Source organism: Dicentrarchus labrax, unplaced genomic scaffold (assembly GCF_905237075.1).
Source record: "Dicentrarchus labrax unplaced genomic scaffold, dlabrax2021, whole genome shotgun sequence".
Classification (NCBI taxonomy): Eukaryota; Metazoa; Chordata; class Actinopteri; family Moronidae; genus Dicentrarchus; species Dicentrarchus labrax.
Window position 1 is genome coordinate 19,609,933 of NW_026136718.1, and position 25,923 is coordinate 19,635,855.

General features: G+C 40.2%; 2 protein-coding genes across 4 annotated transcripts in view; both read left to right on the forward strand.

Moving 5' to 3' along the window:
- The first annotated feature begins 839 nt into the window (after positions 1-839).
- Positions 840-9,659, forward strand: fkbp8 (FKBP prolyl isomerase 8). 3 transcript variants are annotated; one of them, XM_051377085.1, is made up of 9 exons: positions 840-994; positions 1,568-1,832; positions 2,064-2,233; positions 2,382-2,470; positions 2,631-2,851; positions 3,215-3,387; positions 3,464-3,541; positions 6,108-6,248; positions 8,121-9,659. In XM_051377085.1, exons 2-9 carry the CDS (start codon positions 1,580-1,582, stop codon positions 8,205-8,207), a joined length of 1,212 nt encoding a protein of 403 aa, XP_051233045.1. In that variant the 5' UTR covers positions 840-994; positions 1,568-1,579; the 3' UTR covers positions 8,208-9,659. The 3 variants fall into 3 exon arrangements, with proteins under 3 accessions (XP_051233045.1, XP_051233044.1, XP_051233046.1); XM_051377084.1 differs by having other exon boundaries at positions 920-1,033; XM_051377086.1 differs by lacking the exon at positions 840-994 and adding an exon at positions 1,053-1,303.
- A 779-nt stretch (positions 9,660-10,438) lies between these two features.
- The window catches only part of ell (elongation factor RNA polymerase II), a 35,896-nt gene continuing 20,411 nt past the window's right edge, over positions 10,439-25,923 (forward strand). Inside the window, exon 1 of the mRNA XM_051376715.1 lies at positions 10,439-10,616. Within this exon, the coding sequence (XP_051232675.1) occupies positions 10,482-10,616 (135 nt within the window). The 5' untranslated portion in view covers positions 10,439-10,481. The remainder of the gene's footprint in view (positions 10,617-25,923) is intronic.

Sequence of the window (25,923 nt, forward strand, 5' to 3'; positions counted from 1 at the left end):
GATCACCTAAGCATTTCTTGTAAATCATCTATGTAAAACAAATGTCCAGTGGGTGAATCCTTTTTAAAAAGTTGGTAAGTTAAATAACTGGGCATGTTATGTACAGTATGTGCATGACATTTATGGTGATTTAAGGTTCTGGTTCAAAAATATATAAAGGGGAAAGGGTTACTGTAACTGTAAGGACCCTCTGCACCTAAAAGGTTGGAAATGATTGAAGTGCAAGTGAATTTTATGTTTTAACTTTTAACTGTTCTATTATAAGCATTGGTTTATGGGCCTTACCTATGCCCACACCTTTTAAAACAATACATTATTAATGTTTAATTTAGGCTATCTGCAACTGGTTTTACCAGTTTTAGTTTGCCTTAAGCCACATGACCCAATTTTGAGTTTAGTTTGCACAGGGCAATACAGCTCCAAATAAGCAAGAAACCAGTTCATTATTAACTAGTATAAAGTCCTGCTGTGTACATTCAAGAGATAAATCATTAGAGATAATGCAAAATGTGTGTGATAATGGCAGCTGAATGTTCTTCATTTGGCTATGGTGCTACTTACAGGTGCTCCTAAATTACCTTGAGAATTAATTATTTCTGAATTAAAAATAGCCACTCATGAAGCCTGCAGTCATAATCTGGCAAGTCCATTTTGTAACACACGCTGGCTCACCCTCTGTAGCAGTACAGAGGTGGATTAATTTTTCGATATTAAAAACTAAAATGTGCAGTCCTCGGGGTTCTTGTGAGGTCAAACATTAATATGCATGAAAGGGTCCAATAGAAGTGCAGGAGCTCAAGGTGAACAGGAAGCAGCCTGTTGGGATGAGCTACACAGACCGCGACGAAGTTGGTCTGATGTTGTACAGTCGGTCACCCATAGAGGTCCCACTGGTTTCGTGTTCCCCAACAGCAAACTGACTTCGCCACTGTACACTGGAGGAGGGGAGATTGTCCAGGACCAAAACAAGCCTCTGCACAGACAGCGTTGGGAGGTAACTGAGTCACTCTATCTGACCTCGATACAAGCAGAGGTACATTACAAGACGGGCTAAACAAACAAAAAAAGACAGCAGTCACTTATTGTTCACTAGCATAAGTCAGCTAACGTTAGGTACCTAGCGAGATTACAGCTAATGCTAGTTTGCTATTGTCAACTTCGTCGGCTAACGTCTGTTAGCACGTAGCCTGTTAGCCGCTTGAGGAGCCGCGGGATATACTTGTCAGAAACTTCTGGAAACGGGTGGCTAGCTTGGATACTATTAATTAAAAATACACCCGTGTAGCTAAACAGTTGACTACAGGTGACTTGTAATTGTATTAATGTACGTTTGTTAATGTATCATTAAACGCCAGGGGGCTCAGTCATGGATGATTTTGCATGGTGATGATTGTTTGTACTGTAGATGCTGTGTTAGCATTGAAGCTAGCTGTGTGTGAGCACTAAGCTCACTGATTACAGCAGCGAATTCATTTTTAAACAATGATTTGGATTTTGTTTGGGTCGAACAGTTAAAGAAGTCAATGACTTTTCATTTTGTTTTGAAGTTGTTAACCTTAATTTTCAGAGTACTCTACTAATGTCTGAACAAGAGGAGACGATGGACGCCTCTGATAGCCATGACAGTGTGCCACCAGCGAAGAAGAATGGACGTACCTCGTTGCTGGACAGCGGGGAGGACTTTGAGGTTTTAGACGAAGATGACATTGACGACGACCCCCCTCCTCTCGAAGATGCCGGGGGTGGGAAGGGCAAAAACACAGATGAATCTGAGAAGAAAAGTACAGATCCAGACCCTCTAGGTCCAGTGGAGGAGTGGCTGGATGTATTGGGTATATAACAAAATCATCATGTCAACGTATGATATTGTAGCATTCCTGTAGAACGTGTTGCAGTAGTTTATAAGTGGATATTGATGATAGGAAGGTGATCAAATCGAAACCCAAGGTGTTGTTGATTCCCATGAGCAAGGCTTGTGGTGGTGGTGGTTGCTGCTCCACAGTCACTGGACAGTGATCAGTGCTGTAACTGAATGAAACTAATATGATCCTCTTTGTGTCCAGGTAATGACCAGCTGAAGAAAAAAGTCCTGGAGGCAGGGGAAGGGCGAGACAGTCGGCCACAGAAAGGACAGAATGTAAAGATTAATCTGAAAACGTACCTGAAGGACGGGACACTTGTAGAGGAGCAGACTGACCTCTCTTTCACTCTTGGAGATGGAGATGTCATTCAGGTAAAAATTAACAGTTTCAGATGGATTAGACTATATAGAAAGTTTTTCACAATCAGGCTATGCATAATTGGGTCTATGCTACTGACGCGCTGTAGTGTTACGCCGCACATATCGGTATGTTACTACAATGGTATTCTTCTCCTTTCAGGCTCTGGATCTCACAGTGCAGCTCATGGAAATGAGAGAGAAAGCCCTCATTCAGACTGATGCCCTTTACGCATACGGTGTCCGGGGGAGGTAGGGATGGGTTTTAATCTCACTGCAGAGTTTTAACCAAGCTTTAAAAAATATGTTATTCTTGGATGTTCAGAACCCTTCTGTCGACATTCCTTTTGTGTAAACTTGTGCTTGATGTGCCTTATTTCTTAAACTTGAATGGTTTTCTTCATCTTTCCAGTATTGAACCTGAGGTCCCCTCCAATGCTGGGCTGTCCTTAGAAGTGGAACTGCTGGAAGTTACTGATGCCCCAGACCTGGAGCTGTTGGCCCCTGCAGAAAAGATTGCCCTGGCTAGCCACAAGAGAGAGAGAGGAAATGTTCATTATCAGCGTGGGGACTACGCTTTTGCTGTCAACTCATATAGCATTGCCCTGCAGATAACTGAGTCTAGTTCTAAAGGTGAGATGCAGCCCAGGGAGTCAGGACTCAGTGTTGTTGTTTTACAGTTGGTGGTTTTCTGTCATTTGGCAATGGGCTTAGGGGATGTCTGAAAGGTGGGGAAGTTTTAGATTAACCCCAAAACAAGAGGGGCTTTTCCCTCAACATGTTAAATGGTTAAAAAAAAAAAACTTGAATGTGGCCCACGTTAGATAGTGATGGGCAGGGACTAGATTTAACATTTTAATGATGCTCTGATGGACATTTTTGTAATTTAGTTTAATTTTAAGGTTCTTTTTTTTGTGACATTGTTTTTTAAAACTTTTTTTTTTTTTTAAACTGTTTTTAAAGTTTTTGTTTATGTTGTGGTTTATTTTGCTGCAGTTGACATTAGTCCTGAGGAGGAGAATGAGCTTATGGATGTAAAAGTGAAGTGTTTAAACAACATGGCTGCTTCTCAGCTGAAACTGGACCACTACGATGCAGCTCTTAAATCTTGTGTCTCTGCACTGGATCACCAGCCAGACAACATAAAAGCACTTTTCCGCATGGGCAAGGTACACATCACTGTTCTTTCACTTTCACTGTCAGGCAGTGATACATTGTTTTATTAATTATTTGTTTTCACTCAAGGTACTAGCCTTGCAAGGTGAATACACAGAAGCCATTCAAACTTTGAGGAAGGCACTGAAGTTGGAACCAAGCAACAAGGTACTTTTGGCATCTTCACATTTATTTTTGGTACAACACAGCTTTTAGTATAGAGAAATGTCAGTTCTTTCTTATTGCCAGTAGATGGTGCTATAGGGTAAAATATCAACTCACTTACTTGGTAGTGCAAGGTCAGGTGGGCTGCTGATTCATCATTTCAGAGGATCTGTTTTCATGTTGTTGCTGTAAATAGATTTGCCCTGCACCCCAGCCATATCTAATACCTCGCCACTGTTACTGTTCTCCTGCTTATACAGTCGGGTATATGTGGTTCTTTGGCTACACAAGGCCATTTGACAGAACTCAGCTCAGTGCGTGGGCTTCTTGGATCAGCTGTGAGCTGCAGCAGCATGGTACTCATGCCCAGAATCCCCCACTTGAGTCCTACACCAATCTGTCAAATAGCACATGGCCTGGTCTCCACTTAAGCTTTTCATCCAACATTTACATTACATTTTGCAATTATACATCTTTGGTGGGTTTCTGTTTTAATGGGTCTGTCACAAATGCCATATTTCCACTATATGGCACAGCTCGACATGGTTTTGGTACCCCTACTTCGTTGTCCACTGTAGGTAGTTCTTTGGTTAGTATGTTTTTTTATTTTTTATGTTGGTCTTGAGAAGCTTCAGCCTTTATCCACTGACAAACTTTAACATATGATGTACATTAACTGCTAGATTGACAACTTCACACCTCACCCTTTCCTCTGCATCACTCGCTTTCATACTTTCATGTGGCTATTTAAAGTGTGAGGTTTGTGCCGGATGACCTATTTTGCGTGACCAATCTGTGGTCTGCAGAGTTTTCATTTTCACCTTTTAGTATCAGCTTAATTTGTTTGGAACCTCTGTCGAGGTGGTTCAAAAACATACCAGGTACTATTTGTTATGGAAAACCAGAGAAGAGCAAGTAAAGTCAAATCATGGAAAAGCAGCAAAAGATGCGTGATTTTATGCACCAGCAGGCCCTTTTGCCTGGCTAAGATGTGTCAATACATTTCTGTCCACTGTTTGTAAGTGTGCAATGATCTCTGTGTCAACAAAAGTTTTTTTTTTTTTTTTTAACTGGTGTGAGAGTAGCTGTTAATCTGAGCTCACCTGGTCGAGCACATACCACATATCAAGACAGTCCTTATCGAAGTGGCACAAGTTTGAATCCAGCCTTTTACTGCATCCCTCTCTCTCCCCTGCCTTGTCACAAAAAATAAAAAAATATATAAAATGGACGTTTCTCTCAGTGCTACACTAATGAAAAGACTCCTTAAATAACATGTTCTAACAACAAGAACAGTGGGTGTGCTTCAGTGACAATATGAGGACGCTGCCATTGTAATCAATGAGGCGGTCTTAAACAGGCGCAGGCGTCATGGAGTGACAGGATGACGTGCTAGTGCTCTATTCTCTAGGCACCAACAGACATGCTGTCTACAGTTTTTTACACTGGTGTCAGCTATACATGCCCTTTTATCTTCAACTCGCATGGATGAGAAGAGATTTATTTGTCTGTGGTTTTCTGACATGACACGCAGACTTTTCAATTCTAGTTTAGACCGCCTCAGACTGTTTTCAGCACAGTATTTGGACACACAGATGTTGGTAGGACAGGATGTTACATGTTTGTTTAGCTACTTTATCCTTGCCCTGGGGACGAGTCAGTGTCATTTTTGTCATTTCGGTGGCGAGCTGATTGCACAATAGTGGTGCCAACTTACCAGGGCTGCCCTGCTCAAACACTGTGCTGTAAATGTATCTGTTTACTCTTAGCATTAGGTAGGATCAAACTAATTCTCAAGGTAGAGACTTGTACAGACACTCTACTCTCCACTTCCCACAAATGTATTTACATAAGATAAGATAAGATAGACTTAATAGTAATATAAAAGTACTATTAAGCGAACATGCTGTAAACTCTGTGTAATGGTTCTCCATCACTCTTTTGGAAGTGTATTTACAAAGCATAAACATTTTAGTTGTCTCTGAAGGCACTGGTTTGCTTAGTCACTTGCCGGTTTTAAGAGCAGTAAAGTGACTCAGATCTGAGGCCGTGCTGGAGGAATAACTGAACCCATATCCTGGAATTGTGTGGACATGTGGGCTGAATGGCAGGCTAATTTTGTGATGCAAGCCTGTCTTATAAGACAACAAAGAATGGCATAAACATGTTTTCCTGTGTGTGTCTGTGTTGTGTGTGTGTGTGTGTGCGTGTGTGTGTGCGTGTATATATATATGTATGTATACACACACACACACAGTATATATTTAACTTTTTTTTAAATGATGTGTCATTCATCCATCATGATCGTAGAAAAATGATCTGTCATATTTCTTTTTAAAATTCTCATGATGTCATTTTTCAAGCTTTACAGACCACTTGTGTGTGTTGATGTAAGGGTATTGTCATCCTGACATATTCCCATTAACAAGGAAATCAGTCTTGGGTTGTTATACAGTACCAGCACTTTGTTTCCCTCACGTTGGGATAGCTGATCTGGTAGAGTAGATAAAAGGGTCTGGGTGTTGAACCGGAGCCTGCAGCAACTATTTGTCTTGTCTCTTCTGTATAGACTATCCACGCAGAGCTCTCCAAGCTGGTGAAGAAGAACTCGGAGCAGAGAGGAGCAGAGCAGGCCATGTATAAGAAGATGCTGGGTAACCCCTCTAGTAGCAGCGGCAACACACAGAAACACCGGTCCAAGTCTTCGTGGGTGAGATCCCTTAGAAAACAAGTGTTCAGGGTTTTAAAATGTTGGGTTAGAATACAGCTTGAACCTCTGTCCATCATGATGCTCACACACTTTCATTAGTTATTTTGGAATGACATGTACAGTGGGTATGGAAAGTATTCAGACCCCTTTAAATTTTTCACTCTTCGTTTCATTGCAGCCATTTGCTAAAATCAAAAAAGTTCATTTTATTTCTCATTAATGTACACTCAGCACCCCATCTTGACAAAAAAAAACAGAAATGTAGAAATGTTTGCAAGTTTATTAAAAAAGAAAAACTGAAATATCACATGGTCATAAGTATTCAGACCCTTTGCTGTGACACTCATATTTAACTCACATGCTGTCCATTTCTTCTGATCTTCCTTGAGATGGTCCTGCTCCTTCATTGGAGTCTAGCTGTGTTTAATTAAACTGATTGGACTTGATTAGGAAAGGCACACACCTGTCTATATAAGACCTTACAGCTCACAGTGCATGTTAGAGCAAATGAGAATCATGAGGTCGAAGGAACTGCCCAAGGAGCTCAGAGACAGAATTGTGGCAAGGCACAGATCTGCAGCACTCAAGGTTCCTAAGAGCACAGTGGCCTCCATAATCCTTAAATGGAAGAAGTTTGGGACGACCAGAACTCTTCCTAGACCTGGCCGTCCAGCCAAACTGAGCAATCGTGGGAGAAGAGCCTTGTTGAGAGAGGTAAAGAAGAACCCAAAGATCACTGTGGCTGAGCTCCAGAGATGCAGTAGGGAGATGGGAGAAAGTTCCACAAAGTCAACTATCACTGCAGCCCTCCCCCAGTCGGGGCTTTATGGCAGAGTGGCCCGACGGAAGCCTCTCCTCAGTGCAAGACATATGAAAGCCCGCATAGAGTTTGCCAAAAAACACATGAAGGACTCCCAGACTATGAGAAAGAAGATTCTCTGGTCTGATGAGACCAAGATTGAACTTTTTGGCGTTAATTCTAAGCGGTATGTGTGGAGAAAACCAGGCACTGCTCATCACCTGCCCAATACAATCCCAACAGTGAAACATGGTGGTGGCAGCATCAGGCTATGGGGATGTTCTTCAGCTGCAGGGACAGGACGACTGGTTGCAATTGAAGGAAAGATGAATGCGGCCAAGTACAGAGATATCCTGGAAGAAAACCTCTTCCAGAGTGCTCAGGACCTCAGACTGGGCCGAAGGTTCACCTTCCAACAAAACAATGACCCTAAGCACATGGCTAAAATAACAAAGGAGTGGCTTCGGAACAAATCTGTGACCATTCTTGACTGGCCCAGCCAGAGCCCTGACCTAAACCCAATTGAGCATCTCTGGAGAGACCTGAAAATGGCTGTCCACCAACGTTCAGCATCCAACCTGATAGAACTGGAGAGGATCTGCAAGGAAGAATGGCAGAGGATCCCCAAATCCAGGTGTGAAAAACCTGTTGCATCATTCCCAAGAAGACTCATGGCTGTACTAGCTCAAAGGGGTGCTTCTACTCAATACTGAGCAAAGGCTCTGAATACTTATGACCATGTGATATTTCAGGTTTTCTTTTTTAATAAATTTGCAAAAATGTCTACATTTCTGTTTTTTTCTTTCAAGATGGGGTGCTGAGTGTACTTTAATGAGAAATAAAATGAACTTTTTTGATTTTAGCAAATGGCTGCAATGAAACAAAGAGTGAAAAATTTAAAGGGGTCTGAATACTTTCCGTACCCACTGTATGTAATTGTCAAGGTGTGGTAATCAACAAAGAGTGTCAGTTATATATAAAAACTTGAAGTGAGTTGAAATATTTTGCTTTGAGCTGTGTCACAATATTATTCAACCTACTTAACATCACTGTTGTTCCTTTTAATTCCCCAGGGTCTCAGCTGGAAGTGGCTGTTCGGTGCCACTGCGGTAGCCATTGGCGGTGTAGCATTATCCGTCGTCATAGCTGCAAGAAATTGAACCAAGCCTGACCGAGCCACTGCTATGTGAGAGCCTAAACACAGAGGCACATCTGGCAGTGCCTTCTGACCTTTGGTCAAAGGGGGTGAAAATGTCAGTCAGTCAGTTGCCTCTTCACTGTCACTCTCCTTTCTCTGCTATGTTTGAGAACTATATGTGACAAATAATTAAACATCAATAGTGGCATATGGGAACTGTATTTCCAACCTTATAAATGTGTAGGTTTATGCATATTTGTCACGCTGCCAGACACGGTTTTCTTTTGCTGCCATTGTTTGTGTCTTTGGTAGGTAATGTTGGAAGTTTATGAAAAATAATAGATTCAGATAGAGGCTATTTAAGAATATTTTCCCCATTTAAAATAGCTATTGTGATATGGTCCTATGTTATGCTATAGTTTTAAAGCGTCAGATTGTGCAGGTAGAATAATGTTTCCTATCCAAGAAAGAATATGTGATTTCACTGTTTTTAATTACAGTACGATGTTTCATGTTCACTGGTCTAATGCAGATTATTATTTGAGGTCCACGCGATGGCAATGTAGCTAGCTTGTGTGCTAGCTCTCACACCCTTTCTACAGACTCTACTCATGCACTAAGTGACCAGACAAATAGAAACACCTGTACAATGTAATTCAATACAACAGTCAGCTTTTACTTTAGTTGGTTATGTATTGAGGCTGGAGTTTGTTGTGATGTTGAAGCGTGTTCCTAAAATTGTATCCACTTGATTAACATACATGGAGGAGCAGAAATATACAAGACCCCTCACAACGTAATGCAGTTCAATAAAATACAGCAAACTGCAGCCTCAAATGGCACCCATCTGACACAGTGTCAACAACAAACAAAAATATTATTTCACAAAGGTGGCTTATAAATATACATGACTGTGTATTTGATTGCAGTTCAGGGTGGTTTCTCCATTCCTGCTCACTTGTGCATACATACAGTTAAACATCAACTGAAGTAGATTAACTGTACTTTATTTTCAACATTTGTTCAATTACATACTTCTTGGGAATAAAGGTGCAGTTGTTACCTTCTGAAACAAGGAAGCATGATGGTACAGAGAGTTTCTCAGTGATGTGGCTATGAATAATGCTGAAGATTATTTTTATTAATCAGTTTCAGTCAATCATACCTCAGTTTTTGATGATCAAGACCAAATGTTGAAGGATGTCCCTTCAAATATTGCCTGTGACATTTTTCCTTTGATTACGTTCCTTTGAGTGTTTATTTATTCCACTGTTATTGATCATTGCTTTCTCACGTGCAGTTAATGTGACACGACTGAATCTGTGGCTTCTTCGGAGTAGATGGTAGTCCTACACAGCCAAAAGTTGCATAAACTCTTAACAGAAGGTGACAAATGAAGTGATCGTAGAGTTCTTGGCATTCCCTGCATTTGTTAATTTTATATTCATCACAATAAAATTTGTCTGTTATCAAACTGCAGTTTCTTTTTGTATGGTATCACAGTTTTTACCTGTGTATCTCACAGGCATCATTGACAAGATATCCTGTGAACTATGTCCACTTCTGGGCCAGTTTCATGTTTTCCTGGTGATTATAAAAAAAATTTAAACTAAGATTGAGAAATATCAGTGACGTGTGTACTAGATAGACATCCGTCTCTTCCATTAAATTCATGGTCATATTTATACTAAACTGTATGAAAACAGTCGTCTTATTCCAAAACTGCCGTGTTAAAATATTAAATATTTACATTTCTCATGTTTTGTCTACAACTGGACATTCCCAAAATTTCTGGATATTCCCAAACTGGGTTTTTCTTTTTTTCCAGACATTGACGTTTCACTGACGTAATCTGATGACCTACCGTTTCCCCCTTCCTACGCGTTACTGATGTGCAATCCTCATTCTTAAATACTGCGAGGAATATTTAATTTTGTCCACCATAAATAACTATAACATACAATTACAAAATAAAACAGTAGTATTAAAATAAACAAAAACACGAATTATCCGAATCAACCTCTCGTCTCAGGATTAGTTTTAAATTGAGTAATTTAGTAGTTTAACAGCACCGACAACACAACTATAACGTACTAAATCTATTAAACCGAACGACATGCGTTGCTGTAGTGCAAATATAATTGCATTAAACTACACGTGTGTGCCTATGTAGGGGCTCATTATTGCCCTGTGACTTCATCAGCAGTGAGCGGTCATTGAATATTCATTGAAAAGCAACGGGAGTTCTCGGTTTACGACAGAGTGCGTCCGTGCGCGTGGTGGGAACGGTAGCAAGATGGCGGCGCTGAAGGAGGAGCAGTGCTACGGACTGTCCTGTGGAAGAGTGAGCAACGGTAGCAATGTCTCCGTCTTTCACGTTAAACTCACTGACAGCGCGCTGAGAGCGTTTGAAGGCTACCAGAGCGGCAAGGTAAACGGCCCGTTTTCGGTACTCTGACATTTTGGGGTTTTTTTTGTGTGCGTGTGTATACGTGTGTGTGTGTGTGTGTGTGTGTGTTTTTTTGAAGTGTGTCCGGGCGGCTGTGACAGGCAGAGTGAGGTCAGTCCCCCCCACTCTCGTCTGCCGCTGTCTTCATGCTGAGATACGGCCACGGCAGGCTGGTTGAAGCCTGGCTAGTTTCTGGCTTCGTAAGTGCGACCAACAGCTCTCGAACCGGCCGTTGCTCACTGCTGTTGAACGTTAGCTGTTCTCCGTCTCGTAGCTACACCCCGACTCACTCCACAGTGTCCACACCGACTGTTGAGCACCGCACTCGGTCGTTTATCAGGCTCGCTGCTCCCTGCTGCTGGTTACTGAGCCCTTGTAGTTGTTTTATTGTATTATTATTTTTACTATCAAGGTAGTTTTTACTTTGGAGTGAACTGTGTTTTTTTTTTTTTTTTAACTCGGTTTTTTTGTTGCTAACTTGCCTTCACAGAATGTTTTATAGTAAAGTATAAGAATTATTTTAATTGAAAACAACATGGAGTAGCTTCTGTTTGTGTATACAGATGTTTCCAGAAAGTTTGTTAAGCTGTCAAAAAAAACACAAAAACCCCCCAAAAAATCTGGCAAATCCTTGCTAGCTAAACTAGCCAGCAGCTGCCCACACATAATGGTAACAGCCACCGTTTGGAAATATAAGCCCTGACTTCTCGATGACTTTGATTTTATTTTTTTCTCTTCTTCAGTTGTTAACTCAAGGAAAGTGTTGCCTCGGTTGAGTATCTAATGACAGCATGGTGAATAATTTGGAAAAGTACCCAGTATTCATGCGAAAGATGGCCATCTCCTTTCCCAACCCCCCTCTCTCCTCTGACTGCCACCAAAGGCTCATGTTCACTTGATAGCTTTAGAAGTGCGTCAAAGTTATTAAAACGGTACATCCAACACATCTTGTATCGTCAGCAGCTTTTTCTTTAATATATAAGAGTTGAGATTAAAGGTCTGATCTCTGAAGTGGCTCTGCTGGTTGCTTGGGCTTCTTGCGTAGAGAGCTGTAAGTCTGATGATGGCCATCTAATGTTTCAGCTTCTATAAATATTTGACAGGGAAAACCTGGCACTCAGGACAGGGAGGAAAGGGCCTTATCTCCAGCTTCAGTGGCTGTGTGCAGGAGGACTGCAGCTGATAAGCCAGAACAATAAAATTGTCATAGGTAATTGGGGGGAACTACTAGTTGTAGGAACTCAATAAATCAATGTGTAACACAGAAGAAATCATCAATGTGGGTTTTTATATTCTATTTTATATTGATATTTTAATTGTATTTCCATTGGGAAAGATTGGTTTTAAAGGACCTTTTTGTTCTGTTAGAGATGACGACCATTCTCACATGATTACACATTGTTTTTGCAATTTGCATTTGTTTAAGTTGTGATATTTGCTGAATTTTGACTTAATCATGAAGCATACTAGGCAAAGTAGTGTGTCGTGCACTATAATTGGATTCTTAGTTTGACTAAAACTTATACAGTCACAAAGATTTGTGCCACTTCCTTTCATTTATAGTACTTGTGATTCAGGATAGGTTGTTGTTTTTCATAAAGCGGCAGGACGATACTCAGTGTGATTGTCTGAAGCATCTTGTGCTCGACACAATTAATATTGGCAGGACTTTCCTGGAGGAGTAGAGCGCTGCCACATCTTTAGCACCATTGTTCCACAAAGACATGTTCAAAGCATATTCTTATGCAATTTAAAGTATGCTAGTAATACACTTTTTTTTTTTTTTTTTTTTTTTTTTTTTAAGAAACGATCCTAACAAGGAATTCTGTCTGCGGAGGAAAGGTGGACTCGTGTGTTACAGTTAAGGTGCACCTTTTTATTGAGAATTGGCTCTTGTACTGACTCGCAATCCACTAAAGCTGTTTTTCTAGCTGCATGCTTACTGTATCACCGTTTCCCTGTTATCTGTGTTAAACCCTTACTCATAGTTTGACCAGAATAGGGCTATGGAGTAATCCGATATCTGCATGGTATAGTAGTGGGTGCTTAGTTTGTGGAAAGTTCAAAGCGATAGGATGATATAAGCCTGTGCTGCACCATTTTACACCTTAGCTGGCACAAACGTTCACATCACATTTTTAATTTTTCTGGTTGGGGGTGTGTCCCAGTGCAGGCCAACAGTTTAGGAGATAGGATCTCTAATTTGGTACTTTAGATTGGGTCTATTTTTCCAGTAAGCTCTGTGCATTAAAAACAGACCTATCAGTGATATATAACAACACAGTCAGTGTGCTATCTGACACACATGAAGACTGCACATGTGTATAAGCACTGTTATTGTGACTATTAACAGCTTTTGTTGCAGCCCAGTCACAGATACTGATGATGTTAAACCACCCATCAGTAATCATGCACAGGCATGCAGGTATGTGGCATGTCTAGATTTATTACATTATATTTGTGTATACATTACTGTATACACAGGAGTGCCCTCAGTATACTCAAAGCTATGTTTATTTAAAAGTAGCATATTGAAATTGAAAGCTCAACAATACGACCACAGAGCAGTGCAAATAGTCCCTCAACTAACACAGACGTGTGCACAAACACAGATTGAGAAAAGATATCTTTTTAGGTTTACACAGAAAGAAATGTGGTTCAATGTCAGATTGACATCATTATGCGCTTTGGGCTTCTTATTCGCTTATTTTTCTCTTTTCACATTAGGTCATGAAATGCAGAAATCTACCGCACTCTGAAAAATGAAACAAACAGGCAAAGAAATTCAAGCTGTATACAATGTGCTGTTAAAGTTTAGACCAACAGAGATCAGCAACTCCTGTGCTGTGGAGAGTTAGTTCCTCATATATTGTCAGGGTTGAAATGTCATTTATTAATAAAATTAAGGGCTAATTATTATCACACACGCCACCACTCCGAAGTAGAGCTCATATTGCTTGAGTGGCTCAGGTATCATTTTAGGGGAGCTTGGCCCCCCTGGCTTCCTCGTAATTCAAACACTGGCTGGCTCCCAACAGCAGGGGTGAGCTGGGAACTCGGTAAAGGAAGAGGAAGAGCCACAGAATGACACACGCCTTTCAATGTAAAAGTTGCGGTGTGGTCAAGAATGTAATCAGACAAAGCTGGTAATGTCTGTTGTCCCAGTTCTGCTATTGTTTGACTGGAAAATGTGTAAACACTGCCAGGCACCTGCTTTGCCAAGCTAAAAGCCAGGCTGTTCCAGGCTGGTATACAGCATAATCGCTTTGCTAAATCGTAGACCCTAGCTAGCCTCAAAACCGTACACAACTGGAACAATTAAACTCTTCACTGTGTCATTGTAAATTCATTAAATTCTTCTAAATTAGAGGAGAACAAGAAATTCATACTGGCTTGTTTTATCATTCCAGTGTAAGCTAACCAAACGCTAAATGTTGTCTCAGATGCGAAGCTGATTCAGTTAGGCTGTCTGATAGTCAGTGTACGTGCAATGAGAATCTGTGACTCTTTCTTATTGTGTTTATCTAAGTACTTTGTGTAACACCAGTCATCAACTACCAGTAGTTCAGTGTATTGACTGCTTCCTGTATGAGACGTGACTGTCAGCTGGTTCCTCTGTTGGTACGTCTGAGGACAGAGTGAACTGGAGCTCCTGCTGCGGGACTGGCAGCCCAGAGACTCACTTATTCTTTTTTTACTAGCTGTGACATAAGCAAGAAAATGAGTAAGGCTACTTGAGCGTCATCGAGCTGAATGTTATGGAGAGTAAAGATAAAAGTTGACAATTGTACCTGTTACAGCACAGTAGTTGGATTCAGTATTAGTTTTAATTTTCTTTGTTGTGAATGATTGCGGCTTTTTTTAAAAACTTCTCAGAATAGAAACCCCACAAAAATAAAAGCTTAATCATTAAACTAAAATATTAAGCATATCTCAGATATAAAACATTCCTAGGCAGTCCAGGAGAGCTTGCATATGAAGTGACAATAAATCTTGTGTGCTGGCACTGCAGTGTTATACTGGTGAGAGATGAGTAGTCCAATTTGAATGTGAAAACCTTTTGTTGGCTCAAGTCACATCTTTTGTCTTGGTGGTGAGGTAATGGATTGTTGATTATAAGCTGGGAGTATGACTTTTATATTTTTAAGGACATGCATCACAGTAGTGGCATTCGTTCTTGTGGTTGGCAACTCTGTGTTGCATTTACGTTTTAAGCCCTGGAATGAATTGTAAGTTACTGTAATGAATGTAATGATTCATTTAATGATTTGAAACTTTAATCCAGTTTTTTTATAATAAACTGTTAAAATAAAAGCTGATGGTTGGATGGCAGACAGGATACGTGCTGTGGTAGGCATGCTGCATAATGACAGGACCAGGTAAACAAGGCAACAATAAACGTGTCACCAAACTCAGTTTATATGTGGAGGATATCCTCAGTTTTGTTGGATGAGCTTTTCACCTTGTCACCACAGAAAGGGAGACCGATGGCATTATGATAAGCTGGTCCTCCGATCCACACAGCTTGCACTTTGGTTTCTTCACCAGGTAAACAAATGCATTTACTTACTGGAATTTGTCTGTTCTTTTTACCCTCCAGTTTGTAAATCGATTTATTTGAAAGAAAAAGTCAGATGCCTGAGGTTTTTATGCAGATGGAGCTCAATCTTCGGTTAAGTACTTGTGGTGACAGGCCATAGGCTTCACTAAGGAGGTCAGTTTACACCAAGTCAGTTTTGCTCTTGTGCTTGGCTGCACTCTACCTCCTGTCTCGACCCCTATGGGGATGGTATGGGAAGTAATGGAGACTGGGAGGGGATTGTGTTTCTTCACGCTGGTCATCCTGTGCCAGTGCTATGGTTATTTAAGGAATGCTGACTCCCCAGCTTCAGCAGATCACGGGACGCTGCAAGAGATGACCATAACCACTAAGGCCAAATATGACTCTAAATGTCATGGTGTCCCTCTGTCCTGTGGCAGGGTTGCCACAAGTGACCATGTCAACCTGGTGTCACTGCACACAGAGCAGACTCCATGACCTGCTGTGTCTTTTTCAAGAGATCAGTTGGTGCAGTCTTTGGTCTTTGGTCTACAAACCTTTGTGACCAGTATTGGAGCAATATAATGCGTGAAAACAGGTATGAGTGTAAAATTCTAACTGGAGCCAGAGGAACAAGTTTATGCACGTTAAGTTTTGTTATGTCACTCAGTGGGGGAGGAACAATAATGAACCAATGCCCAGACTCTGTCTGAAAGATTGCTGCACAATTTAGAAACCTTGAATCAGGTCAAACCTTGGAGGAATCTCTGCTAAATCAACGCAGGCTTGTCTGCATTTGAAAAGACCAATTATGAAAGGAGATTCCTCCTTCCTTTATTTTCTAATAATGCAATCTCTCCTTGTGCACATCTCCCCCTCAAGTGTTTTTGTCAGTTCTGTCAGCGCAGTGACAATTATTTTTACTTGGTAATTGCACTAAAAACAAAATTTCCCATGCCCAGCCAGACTGTTTTTCCTTGGATTACAACCTACTGTGAGACAACATACTACACACCTCTAAATGACAGCTGTATATACAGTAATTTTGTTTAGTTACATAATTTAGTAGGAAAACTTGATAGAAGCATCTCAAACCCTTCAAAAAGCAATGAAATATTCAGGTAGCTTTGCCATGAACACTAATGTACTGATGCTATTTTTAGCATAGAAGCAAGGCATTTTTAATCAACAATATTTTGAGTTGATGGTCATTTTGTAATACCAGAAAATGAGACTCCAAAAAAAGATGTTTTCGCAGCTGTTAAAATGAGAAGCCGGCTTTTCAATGTACATCTTTATTACACACAACTTGATTTGATTTATACCAAAACATTTACTTCTAGTTGTCACTGGGAGAGGTACAGACATAAAATTGCACTTTTTGCAACACATCATCTTTCATCAAAACAGAATTGAACTCCAGTCATGTTGCTTAGGATTTATCTTGGGTCCAGTTAGTCACAGATTCTGAATCAATGTGTATGAAATTGGTCTCAAAAGGAGAGATACTCATTTTACTTTCTTCCAGTCAGATTGTCGTCAGTCTGTTCCACAAGCTAAGTTGTCACAGCTGTAGCAGGGATTTCAACATGAGTAGGCAACCTGTGGGTCTCCACCTCTCCAGTGCCTCCTGGTGACTTCATATGGAAATGACGGTTATTTAACTAATTTATAACATTTTCTTCTACCACTGTTGTCGGCCTAAAATGTGCAGACATTACGGCCTGACCTGGCGCCTTGTCCTCTATATTTTGCCAAACCTTAATCTCAGTGGCTGCTAGTCTTCAGTCTCCCTAGTTAGGCTAGCTATTGATTCCAAATACCAAAAAACAGAAGTGGAGAATTCAATAGTTTGTGGGCACATTTTTCTGCTTTCACCAACATCACTGCTGGCTTACTAGTAGCAGGAATTAGCATTATAGGGCTCAAATATGTTTTGTGGCTCCAGACAGTTTTTGTTTTTTTTCTTCAAATAGTAACGGTTACTAACCCCTGATCTAAACTGATAAGGAGATTGGTTTTTAATCTGAAATATTTTGCAGTTACTTTAACTTTTAGCCTAATCAGTTAGTTCATCCCCCTTGAACTCCTCCTGCCTTAAAATTAAGGGTTCACGGTTGTAAGAGGTTAATAACAATTTTTAGATTCTTTCAGATTAATTGATGATGTTGCCGTTTCGCCCCTTTTTTGTTTTAGGCTCTTTGGTTGATCTCTTGCCCAAGTCTGCTATGAATGGCTGCTGAGTCAGCACTTTCACATCACTTTTGTCAAAGCCCTCGTTTACTAGAAGACGACAGCTGTTTAAATAACTTTTAGTAAGATCTGAAAATAGTTTTGTTTACTAAGTTGAGGGGAAAGTGATGCTCACTTCAGTTTTCTGATAAATGTCTCTTTTGCGATAAAGCTGGTGTGCATTTGATTCTGCATTGATATAATACCCACATTTTGTGCTCTTTTTATTGTGTTTGAGCTAGTGTTAAAGATAAGTTCTGTAATGATACATCCAAGTGAAAGTATGCTATGTTCGCTCTGAATTAAGCTCTCCAGAGTGAATCAATCTTAAAACAATGGTCTCATGTTGCAGTTTGGGCAAAACTGATACAAAACAATGACGTATACCTTCAAAGACAGGCTCAGGTGACCTCTGTGCAAGCATAAAATACTGAGTTTTAATCATTGGTCTGTGCAACAGCAGTCCTATAGTGCCGCAGTTTTGTACTAAATAATAATTCTATCAGCATTTCATTATAGATGGAAGAAAATGAATGAGAAATGGCCTAAAATGATTCACAGATTTACCTGCCCTCGTAAAGGTGTCGCTTAAGGAAGGATGTAAGGCAAAGGCAATGCCATTATTGAAACTGGGATAAAATTATTTATAATTTAAAAAGATAGTGTAGTATGTGTGTATAGTGAAGGTATCGGACTGATGTTCCCCCACAACAAAGAAATGGTGCACACAATAGATTTGCGTTGCCATTTCAAGCACAAGATCAAAGGTTAGCTCAGCACTCAGAGATGGTGAACACTAAAAGCTTCAAGAGGTTTCTTTCTAGCTGTGACGAGCCAGTTACAGTAAATGCACCAACCTGTTCAAACACACATCTGACGCTCTTCTGTCACAGATATTTTAAAGGAGTAGACTAGTACACCACATTTTTACCAACAGGACGTACTCAGCAATGATGCATGCACGCCGAGTATTGAGAGTAGGGACACCCAGTACCATTTCACCCTTGCAGAGTGCGTGGCACAAAGTGCTCTTTCCACCTCTGAAATCCTAGACAAGTGGAACATCTCATCAGTGTGACAGTGATGCAACTAAACACCTGACAATTTGGGTGCCACAGCCGTGCCCATAGGGATTTAGACATGGCTATTCCTGTGTGCATGTACTACAAAACAAAGAAATCCTTTGGCAGTGCAACCTGAGAGAGAGTAGAGAGTTGCATTCATGTGTGAGGATATAATTTGTGTGAACCTATTCTATGGAAGTCTTTATTAAGAGGCTGGTAGTTTTCCATGAATTACACCAAGTTTCTTGTGTTAATAATCTGTACAAGAGCTTGTATATGTAGCATTTAAACAGTTACTAACATATAACATTTGCTAACGTATACAACATTGATGCAATGTACCATCTTCTAGTTTATTGTTAATGGTCCAGTTGAGAGCCTTGGGCTTGTTTACAATGTCAGGGAGATTGTGGCCTAGCTGTCAAACCTTATACCCAATAAAACACCACATGAGAGACCTGAAAAATAGTTTGATTAAAAAAAAAATACCAACATCATCTCAATTCAGGCCTGCTTATTCTCAGTTCTCTTGAGAACGCATTAGACACGTTTTGGCCCAAAGAAAATCTGGCACGTCAAGGACTTCTCATCCAAAAAAATCTGCCACAGTGTATGCCTCCGCCAACCAGTCAAGTTGCAGTTTACGTCCATGTTCATTCCAGATGTTTGGGTCTAGATCTTCATTCTCCAGGAGATTCCACCTTTCCTCTCGTCTATGTCTCTCCTTTTGTGCAGGTTGTCTTTGTCTCTTTCTCCCTCTGTATGCTTGTTCTTTTTTATTACCTGTGTGATTGATGTGGTTCAAAGTCTGGATCCATTCTTCATATATATATTTAAAATCGATCTGTAATTTTGTCTTTTGTCTTTGTCTTAATGTTGGTCTGTTCTGTACATTTATTGCACGGCTGTCTGTCCTAGGAGAGTGATTTCTCCTCCTTCCTTCCATTTGGCTCATTAATGGGGGTTGTTCCTCATCCTAGTCAAGGGTTTAAGAATAGAGGATGTAATTTGCTGTACAGATTGTGAAGCCCCTTGAGGAAACTTTGTTTGATTTGTCATATAGGGATACATAAAAAAACAAAACAGAGTCAAATTCCTTGTATGTGTTCACATGTTTGGCCAATAAAGCTCATTCTAGATAGAGCACAAAGTTGTAGCCATGACAGTAGATGCTTCAAAAAAGGACGTTGCCGCTGCAAAGAAGCTTCAGAGACGTGACATCTCAACCCTGCAGCACAGAAGATCTATAAAATCACCACAGCCTTTTTGGATATTAAATATCATCACTTCATCACTTTTATCCTATTGGACATTTGTGTGAAATCTTAATTGGCGTTATTAATTCCTGAGTCACAAAAATGTCTTTTGTGAGGTAGCAATGACCTTGACCTTTAACCACCAAAATCTAATTTGTTCATCCTTGAGTCCAAGTGGACGTTAAATTAATTAAAATTCCCTCCAGGCATTCCTGAGATATCACATTCACGAGAATGGGGCGACAAACAACCCAAAAACATAATTCCTCTGACCATGGCTGTCGCTGACACAGAGGCATACAATTACTACAGGTCCTCGACACCTGGGCAGACTTTATATAATACAATCAAAAGCTCCAGGACAGCTCATACATGGAGCTTTTGATGAGATTGTTTCAATCTCATGTTTAGATACTTGATTTGAATACTTTTTCTTATGTAATGAAGTCTCAGACCCTGACTGCATGAATGGTAGTATTGTTAAATATGATACGTGGTGGTTATTGGTGTGGCTGCTGTATACATGAGCACACATGCTCATTTGAAAGGAGCTTTTGTGTAAAATTTGTATGCTTTTTTTTTTTTTTTATATATATATATATATACTGTGAGGAAATGTACAGTCTGAAGGGAAACATTTATGTCATCGTATGAAACAGACTTGAACTACATTGTCAATAGTTCAGATTTATCATGGGCTGCTGGACTGCAAGTTCATGCTACGTCCAGCTGATCCACATTCTGATGCATGTAGGAACATCCAGGGCCTTGTCATCGATCCATGGTCAGGACCCGTACTCTGTCGCTAAGGTTAGCTCTGTGGAACATTCTGGGCTCAGGTCCCAGAGAATAGTGACATGTCAGCAGCCCGTTCAAATGAACAGGCTGAGGGTAGCACTATGTTAGCAGTGCTGGGATGGGGGAGGGGGGAGGGCATAGGGTGGTGTGTTAAAACTGGTGCTGTGTTCAACATTGCAGGGGTAGAACAGGAAGTGTGGCTCCATGAAAGGTCTGGTGTTCCTGGATAGGCTCTGAGTGTTTAGAGCTCAGGACAAAGTGGCACAATATTATACATGAGCTAGATACATGAGACGGTAGCTTTCTTCTTTTTTTTAATCTGATTTTTAATTTGATTTTGTTTAGGCCAAAAAGGGCTGTGTGTTCAATCTCTGATATCATGCACAACATGGCAGTCAGTAATGTCTTTGTATAACCAAACAGTCTACAACCACGCTTGCAGCTCTGAGTCTATACTTGGGCGCAGTGTTGCTTTTAGCTAAATGCTACCGCTAACATGGCAACATGATCAATGACAAAACTAACATAGCAGATATAAAGTCTACCTCAGTTTAGAATGCTAGCATGCTAACATTTGCTAATTAGCACTAAACACCAGAAACTGTACCAGACTAATTGACTGAAGTTTAGTTCATTGACTCACTCTGGTCTGCCATGGAAGTTGTGCTAGTTGTTCCCTGCACTTATAACAGAATAACAAGACTAAGTCGAAACACAGTGTATGTCTTGACTGTTTGGCCAGTGATGAGTGTAAATGTTCATCTGCAGTTTCCTGTTGCGATCCAGTCATACTTGTTTTTAAGGTGTACTGACGCAGATAACGCAACATGGTTAAGCTATTGTTGAGTAAAAATTGTTACAGCCTAAATGCAGTTGCAACAATAATTTCCTCTTGTATCTTAAGATGTTTTTGTTTTGAAAGAGAACTTATTCTTACTCTAACTATTCTAGTTATCTATTAACTCCCTGTGCTCTTTCATTTGTTTCTATTGTATCTTTTTCTATGACACACACTGTGTAATAGGGCTGGGGATTCGATTTTGATTCTTTAGTTCACAATTCGATTCGATATTGATTTAAATGCTTTGATATCGATTCAGTAATAAGTAGAATTACAGCTTCGGGACCCTGACAAACCCTTGTTTTTCACGACACTGTACAGTCGTAGGTCCTTACATATGAAGACAGCCACAGACTCCGTTATCTTCTGTGCGCGGGCAGAGTTTAGCGGCAGTTTGCAAAGGAAGGATCTGTCGAGTTGTCTGTTTTGAATCCACAGGTTTAGCCGCGGGTTGCTGCAGAGCATCGGCTTAAGCGGTTGCGCAAATTTGTTGTGTTATTGCAGTATTTTAGTACTGCCTGGCACAGCTTACACACTACCTTACTTTTGCTCGGGTTTTCACTGGAATCCAAAATGACTCCAAGTGTCTGCTTTTAAAGTTGAAGACGCTGGTTTAACACTGCTGCTACCTGCTTCAGTTGCCATGTTGTTGTTGTGTGGTCAAGTGCGGCCTCCGTCCATACAACAAATCACACAAAGGTGTTGCTCACCGCGCCCCCACTGGCCAGGGGCTTGAATAGGATTTAATGAATCGATATTGAATTTGGGAAAAGATATATTGCAATGCATTGATGAATCGATATTTTTACCCACCCCTACTGTGTAGAGTGTTTTGTCAGAGTGATTATTTTTCTGAGTGCTTTAACTGTGCAATCTCCCTGCCTCTTGGCGTATGGAGAGCTGTTTGGAGGCGGAAGTGCTGCAAAGCGCTGCCTGGTCCTCCTGTCGGTGTCCATGTTAACCATTTGCGCCCCCCCTTCATGATGAAATATAACAATCTGCCCATCACCTGTATTTATTGGAAATAGTACAATTGCTGTTTGTGATGGCACATATTTCTAAGTTGTATCTAAACAGAGCGAGAGACTAGCAGAAACATGCACACAGAAAAGCAGGAGAGAGCCTCTCCTTGCAGTCCGCTTTTCCAGGAACACATCATTCATGAAGTTATTATAAAGATCAACTGTACATATGATTAGAAAAGTGCAGAGTAGCAGAATAGCTTGTTGACCGGTGCAGAGAAATGCGCCTCTGATACGAACAGCTCGGCCCCTATCTATTCATTTTGAAAGAGTGACGGCTAGTCTCCAGCACTAGCCAGGGCCAGTGGTGTAACTTCATCACTCACCCAGTAACTCGGTATGTCTGTTGCGTATGTAGGGCTTAGCCTGCTTGCTGCATTACAGCCAAAAGTTGAAATCACCCTAGGTCTTTAGCCACAATCAATTTTTATAATTCTTTAAGACATTGAGTTACAGTTTCTTGTTTATTTCTGTTTGAGAAATAATGCATTGTTTGTAAATGCAAACTTTCTGATTGGTGTACAGAAGTTTACATACACACACTTTGAACATTATCATCATCATTTTTATTATTAAGCCAAATAATCACAAACTCACTACAGGGACATTGTATATTTGAAGTAAAGCTCAAATGGCCTGTTTACATATAAGCTATAGGAACACACTGTGCACGGGCAAGAGAGGGAGAGATCCCGGTGCTGTTGGCAGAAGAGCCATGGACTGTGATTACTCTGAGCAGCATGCAGGGGGAATGAATTACAATATAACATGTCTGTATATATTTCTTGTCTTTTCCCTGATGGTCTGAATAAGTCACTTGAGTTGTAGTTTGCCACTTTTAGAACTAAAGTTGCTAAGATATAATTTTTATTTGGAATGAAGCATTTCTCTACTGTCCCAGACACTGTATCTTTATGTCACAGGTGCTATTTTTATTGTCCCTGTAAGGGGAACATTAATTTACCAAATGTTGCTGCAATCCATCCAATAGTTGCTGAGACATTTGACAAAAAAATCAAATGTTAACCTCATGGTGGGACTAGAGGTTAAGGCAGGGGATCACTGGAGCTTGTAGGCGTTATCCTGTGGGGACCATGAATGTCTATAATGTCCAGCAAGCCATCCAGTAATTGTTGAGATATTTAAGTCTGGACTGAAATGGTCAACCGATCCCAAGAGCCATTCCTTTAGTGTGGCTAAAAAACAATTTGGTCTACAATTTGATTCAAAAGCTTTTGCATTACTGTGAGAGGACACATCTAATTATGAGGCCATCATCATTACTTAGGCCGGTAATCATAAATAATCCCAACAAACTACAAACAAACAGAAGCTGAGATACAGTTTAAGATGGGACTTTTTGTTCTGAACATGAAAATTAATTCAACAAATTGAATAATTTCCCAAATTGTTAGAATCCCGGAAATGATTTTGACCAGAACAGAGTAATATACTGTTAGTGGTAATAGTAATAACCGTACACATTAGTACTTGTATTAGTGTTATTAGTGATGGTACAGATTTGCAGGGTTAGAATCAAGTAAGGAGTAGATGGTGAAATTGTCCCAAAGATTGTTTCTGTCATTTTAGGTAGTTTGGTTTTTAATTAGTTAAGTGATACTATAAAAAGGGGTTTACATCATGATTAACAGATTGAGTCGGCTGGGTGTACGGGCGGGACCTCGATACCACACCTTCATATTCCTTTGTTCAAATGCAGTTTTTACTTAACATCTGTATTTAAGAGATGTGAGAGTTAGTTGCCTGTTTTAAACTGGTGGACTTTGGACGTAAGAAATAGGAAGTTACAGTGTTTAGTGGAGCTGCACAGAGGACAGAAGCTGACCAGTCATTGTATGCATGCTCCATATCTCTGGGTCTGGATCAGGCAGGAATACAAAGCACATTGTGTCTTTAATAGGCTTGCCCTCCCTTGAACTTTTAGCTCTCTCACATGATCACATTTGATCCGCTAAAGTAGCACCAAGGAAGAAGTCAGTTGAGTAACATTTGATGTTCATAAGTGTGTAGTTCCTACAGTCAGTGTAATGCCAAAAATGATTCCTGTCATAGTTCACAATTTGGTACCATTTCCTTAATAGAAGTTTATTTTGGGGGGGAAAGGGTTATATTCAACACCACATCCTAAAACTAAACACTCTTGAAGATACAGTTTAGGTTGACTTTGCAAAGACAGATTGTTTTTGTTGTTGCTCTCTGTTGCTGCTTTGTCTTGGCATGAACATCAGCATCAGCTTTACATTGTAACAGATACAGCCCAACATTGGTGTAAAGCATTGGGCCTAACGGTAAAGCTTTCCAGTTGCTCCAGTCAACCAGAATCGGATCACTCTGTTTACCATTGGTTTGGTTCTGCTTACCTCGTTTGGCAACAACTTGTTTTTAAAAATTCCTGCTCTATCTGTAGCCTTTCTGTAAAATCTTTGCTTAGGGGAATCCCTGCTGCGGCCTCTTTGATTTACTCCGTTTGAAACTGATTCTGAATTGTGAGTTATAAGAAATCAAAGGATAAACTGAAACCCCCACTATCATGGATGTGATACTGAAACCGCTGAATACGTCCGAAAGCGAAGTGGAAACTCTGTTCAGCCCTTCCTCTTTTCCTGCATCTCCAAAACTGACATAACTTTTTATTATATTAAATAGGCTGTATTACATTTAAAAATTGATCATCCACAGTATAAAAAGTGTTCTTGAGATATTCCTGACCTAACTAATGATTATTTTCATTATCGATTTAATCTGTTGAAATGTTTCTTGATGATCATCCGTAAAATGTCTTGTTTTGTCCAATCAACAGTCCAAAATCAATATTAAATTAACTATTAGATAAGACACAGCACACCTGCACGTTCTCACAACTGAGAAGCTAAAACTGGGGAATGTTTCACATCTTTGCTGGAAAAATTACTCAAAATAGTTTCTGATTATTTTATTATAAGTATTAATTTCAGCTCTTAATGTTAACCATTAACATGTTTAACCCCAGCAGTTTTGTTATAATGACTGCATTACTCAGGCCGTCACATGATGGCCAGACTTATCTGAGCCTTATTTGGGGGGCTTCTGTGTCTGAAAATATTTGAAAAATGTCCGTGGTGAGTTCCAGCTATTGGGTGACTGGCTGACTGGACAACAGCACACACAATCGATGTCTGTGTTTGTCAGGTGACAGCAGACATGCTAAGTGGTTTGGCTTGAAGAGGAAATTAATTGAAGATGATGGTCTTACATTGCAGTCCTTACATTTTCAGTGGGTTCATTTAATGGGCAGAGCGACGGCAAGATTCAAAATGTATTCAAACTGAAGAAAATCTTACCAATCAGATATACTCTATTTTTATTTTATAGATGTAAGAAATGTTTATCTGTAGTTATAAATACTGTATTCTTGAATTGGACATATTTCAAGAGAAATGATCAAAGTGAGTAGTTATTAGTAGGCTCGGCCTGTAGAAATAGGGTACACGCTGTACTAAAACCTGCGAGTATTTGTATTCATCGTGTGAACTGAG

Coding starts and splice junctions, on each gene's coding strand:
- fkbp8 (XM_051377085.1), top strand. CDS start 1,580: ATGTCTGAACAAGAGGAGACGATGGACGCCTCTGATAGCCATGACAGT. Junction 2,471..2,630: donor GCATACGGTGTCCGGGGGAG/GTAGGGATGGGT, acceptor TCATCTTTCCAG/TATTGAACCTGAGGTCCCCT. Junction 3,388..3,463: donor CACTTTTCCGCATGGGCAAG/GTACACATCACT, acceptor TTTTCACTCAAG/GTACTAGCCTTGCAAGGTGA.